Genomic DNA, 4,982 nt, shown 5'->3' on the forward strand with positions numbered 1-4,982 from the left:
ATTTAAGGAGACTGCCTCCTCAAATTTCTGCCGCCAAACATATCAACTTCAATAGCTTTTGAAGTACTAAAGACACAAAATTCTAATTTTCACTATATATTTCAAAAGGCTACACTTTTTTTGGTAACGAACATTAACAAATATAATAATTATTCAAAAATTGCCATATTTCGGATGAAAATGAAAAATAAAATTCGAATTTCCAACAATGAATTTCAGAAAAAAAGGTACGCTAGAGATTTGAAGAAATAATTTGACATAGTCATGGGAGTGAAACACTTTACATTTAAATTCTATTTTTTTATACTATTTCACGCAGATTGGCCAGCGCTATGCTTTCCGGCACTCCATGCTGTTACTTAGGTTGCAGCGGTAACGCTTTTACATTAAATAAACACACAAATACACTAAACAATGCCACAGTTCATAAAAAATAATATTTTCCCACTTAAAGAAACTGAAATACAAATATCTATTTTTAAAAGTCGGTCCTTCCTTAGCAGTATACATAAATAAATAAGTGACACAACTACACCAAAAGAGCACATCTATTTGGGTCTTTAACCTTTCAAAATATCCTGAAATTCATACAGGTTATTAGTGATATCAATATTTATTTTTAAAGAAATTGCTTAATGTTGTATTCTGTGATGTATATAAAAATATATGCATGCAAAAAAAAGTACAAAAGAAGAAATTCAGTACCTAACGGTCCATAATCCTTAATTTTATGAGAACCATCACATTGTTATACCAGTTAGAACACTTGTTCTGGTTCTGTCTTAGCTGGTATACATAATACAAAACGGTGAATAATGCACAGGAAAGATACATAATGCGAAGAATAAATATAAAAGATGCATAATGCAAAGGATAAATACAAGAGATGCATAATGCAAAAAACAAATAGTACATATGTATTTAATACTATTGTAACCATGCGTCAAAAATATATATAATCTTTTATATATATAAATTTTTAATACAAATACTCACACAGGTATAAAAAAATAAAAAAGAATAAATAAAGCACATAATTCCTTTGCGCTTAATTTTATTAAATATTTGTTTGCAGTTAAAATTTAATTACTAATAATATGCTAGAAATAATTCCGATATCATCAAATTTAACAAAAAAAAATAAATATTTTGGTATGTATTCATTCACAGCTTAAGTAGTTTCTTATTTGGTTTTTACAAAAAGTTTAATATCGAATATCACGTTTTAGTACTATAATTTACGACTGAATTCACAAACACAGAACGGTTAAAGATTTATACATGTTTCGTAGATCAAGTATTGCTATTTGTATACGAGCAAGTATAGATAATCGTTATAAATTTCACAAATTTCCATCTGCATTTTATTCATCGATTATTCTAGAAAACCTGATTGAAGACAAATATATAAAATAGTACATACCTCTTAACTCACTAACAGTTTGCATGTATCTTAGGTTGCAATGATATACTTCTTCCCTACGCATTTATATTTCTAAATTTAATAAATAATTTAAAAGAAACACTTGTAAGCATCTCACTTTTATATCGTGGTAAAAAATGAGTACGCAAAACAAATTTATTTATCTATCTTTTTATCTAGTAACGTCATCAAATCTCAATAGCTTAATTGGCTTAAAAGGTAGCAAAAGCAATATCGTTAATGTTCTATGTACATTTCAATCACATGCAAAAACATACAAACAAAAAAAGCAACAGTCCTGCTAAAAGTAATGCTAACATCAGCTTATACTTTTAATTAACTGACATATATCGTCCAAATACCACACGTCGTCCTAAGTGTTAGTCTGTATGAAGTTATTACTCAAAACGGTTTCCATTCCAAGCAATGCATGAGTGCAGTAAATGTAAATGTTAAAAATGTAAAAATGTAAAAATGAAATTATGAAAGGAAATGTTTTTGCTGTTGTGACTAATCTCATCTCATCACGAGAACAAACCCAAGAAATTTATCGTCATCACGAGAACAACGATACTACTTGCCAAGAGCTTTAGGCACTATGTATGTGAAAGTACGATTTTGCACAGTTCCACCTTTAATTTTGAGAGAAAGCACCCCGGGGGATGGGTCCGAGTGTCTCCTACCTCTCTTTTCCTACCACAGAATTTAAGAGAAAACTTTCGGCTTGCCATGTATTTAGAGTGCGCCCATGCCGCAAAGGTACTATGCATTTACAAACATCCATACCTTCTCCGGAATTCGAGCCGGGATCACTACTAATCAGTACCCAGTTTCAATGGCTTTTATGGAAATCCATACATACCATTAATTGCGGAAACTCGCCTGAAAGAAATTTCCAAAAGTTTCTTAATAGAATTTCAGTAAATTTAATTTTTCTTTCCTTTTGTTTTACATATATTTCCGAAAGCTAATTGTTGTCAGGATATATTATTAAATCGGTATAATATCATGTCATGATTTCCCAAGCGACAAACAATTTATTTGGACTTGTCATGTGTTTTCCCATTCCTAAGTATTGTATGCACTTCTGTATTATATCTGACATTCGTAACCGGAGTGATTAATTTTTCTTGTAATTAAAAACGCACTATAATATGAAATAAGATTTCAAAGTACAAAGATTTAGAAATCAGCATTAAAATATAAATTCAAAGCTGCAGATTTCGAAACTATAGCTGTTTTTTCAGGCATAATTCAGAAATGCTTTTATTATAAATTTATTTCTGATGAATACTTATAAATTTACCTTTTGCTTATCGTAACTAATATTGCTCACTCAATTTTGATTTTTAAAGAAGATAATTTTGAAGAGGAATTCTTACATTACTTCTGATTTTCTTTTCTTAAGTGAATCCATAAATATTTCACATGATTATAGCCGATTTCACATAGCAAAACTAAAAAGGAGAAAAAGCAACCTAAAGCAAGGATAATAATAAATATTTCTATATCCTTTTCAGTAGTTTGATTATTAAAATTTATTTCAGTAATATTGGCGCTTTGCGTTTGCTGTAATCTCAATGTTGAATCACTAGAAAATTTTTCGTATAACCCTGAGTCATGGATTCTAGAAATTACAGCATTAATATTTGCTATGCAACAAAATCCTTTTTTGAAAGCTAATCCACTATACCATGTTGAAAGTATATCATCTGAGACGTATTTAGTTCTCCCAATTTCCGAACCAAATGTCCAAAGTATTTCAGTCTTTGTAAGTATTAGAGCAGTGTTTTCTTGAAGAAACTCATACGGATTTGGTTTATCAATATACCAACGATTTTTTCTGATGAAATCGGCAAGATTTCTCAGGTGTTTCTGCTTGGCTTGCTCTAGAAGATGCATATTAATGGATCCTTTCCGTATGAAACATTTATACTTTCCGGCTGCCACAGCTTCAAATAATTCTAGAAAATTGTGGATAGGTTTAATCCTCACCGGCACGCTGAGCATCGATGAAAGTCCACCGAGGTACCCGCATGTTATGACTAGTGTAAAAAAGTGCCAGAATACGATAAGAAATCTTCCACCTAATGTATCATCATTTATAACAGGAGGTTGCTTCAGTACGCTGCCAACACAGTCAAAAATGATTCGCATATAAGTGTATTTCTTTTTCAAGACATATCGAAATAGTACACTCATCAGAAGGAGTGTAATGAAACAACCGATCCAGACAGATGGCTGAAATGCGTACACGTAGGAAAATGCCTGTGCTTGATAACTTGGTACATTAGTAATGAATAATACATCCTCGAAATAACACGGTATACTGAAATCAACAACTGACTGTCTTTGGCTGTTAATGGTAAGAAATCCCGTATCCAGTTCACCTTTTTGAATCATGCTTACCATACCTGTCCAATTTCCATCTTCTTTCAAACTTCCCCACTGTCTGTCTGGAGGCACAATTAAATCGTACTGGAAACGTAATGTTTCGGATAAAATTTCGAAATACCTTGCTAGAATTCCACTAGGGGAGGAAATATTATTTTTATCATTATTTAATGTAAGAAATGGAGAAATTGGCACGACACCAATCCTCAAGAAACGTGGGAAATGCTTCGGTATAGCCTCCTGACCTATCGGGTTAGGAAATTTAGCCATTTGTGATGCTTTGTTTCATATGTCTTACTTCATGAATTTCACGGCTTATAATTGTCTTATTTTTTTATTCCTTCTGTCTTATAACTGTGATGAATGCATCAAACCAATTTTTTGACTAATGTAATCTCTGTCATAATTATCACCTTCCGTTGTACTGCTAAACTGAAAGCATCAAATTAAATTATTGAATATTGCGCTGATGATCTATTCTTTGATGTCCTTTCGACATGCAGTTTAGAGCAAGAAGAAAGATAAATAAGATACATTTTATCTGAGATATTTCGATGTTTAAGAAACTGATGATTTCTTATTCCAGCAGATTTCTTTTTCGCTTTGAGCAATATTATATATTCTGCACTTTCGAGTACTTTTGCAAGACGTTAGTTCAAAACAGGAGCTGCGTAAATTGACTTCTTTAAGGCATGGATGGGAAGCTGCCTGCAGTATTTACTGAATACCAGTATTACAAATATTTTCTTTCTGCACCGTAGAGCAGAAAGTAATGCATTTCATTGCAAAGTTGTTTGCACGAAACATTTTTATGCTTATTTAAGGACGTCAGGGCAGGGCTTCAGAATTTTAAATGTTTGGAAATACAAGTTTTACGTTTGTCCACTCCTTAATTTGCGAAACATGTTTGGAGTTAAAATGAAAAGAAGCATAATTAAACCTATTTAAATATAACTTCAGTAGCATACGAACGTTCACGCTGATTAAACAAAACTTCGTATTTGCTTTAGCACAAACAAACAAAGTAGTTGATAGAACAAAACATAATATTGATTTTTATAATATAACTTTTTTGTATAAATAAATAATATCAACTAGACAACGTTTGTTTAATTTTGGTTAACTAATTTTCAGCATTTCTCCGTATCAAAGCAAAGAACTGTTT

General features: G+C 31.4%; 1 protein-coding gene across 1 annotated transcript; it reads right to left on the reverse strand.

The window, feature by feature from the left end:
• Nucleotides 1-2,806: 2,806 nt before the first annotated feature.
• On the reverse strand, nt 2,807-4,087 carry LOC146998549 (putative glutamate receptor). The gene has a single exon (XM_085810217.1). The coding sequence runs from the start codon at nt 4,085-4,087 to the stop codon at nt 2,807-2,809; it is 1,281 nt and encodes a 426-aa protein (XP_085666343.1).
• Nucleotides 4,088-4,982: the final 895 nt, after the last annotated feature.

The sequence above is a fragment of the Stegodyphus dumicola genome, chromosome 2, assembly GCF_044657685.1.
Source record: "Stegodyphus dumicola isolate Sdum_Otavi_A_Nest chromosome 2, ASM4465768v1".
Lineage (NCBI taxonomy): Eukaryota > Metazoa > Arthropoda > Arachnida > Araneae > Eresidae > Stegodyphus > Stegodyphus dumicola.

Coding starts and splice junctions, on each gene's coding strand:
- LOC146998549 (XM_085810217.1), bottom strand. CDS start 4,087: ATGGCTAAATTTCCTAACCCGATAGGTCAGGAGGCTATACCGAAGCAT.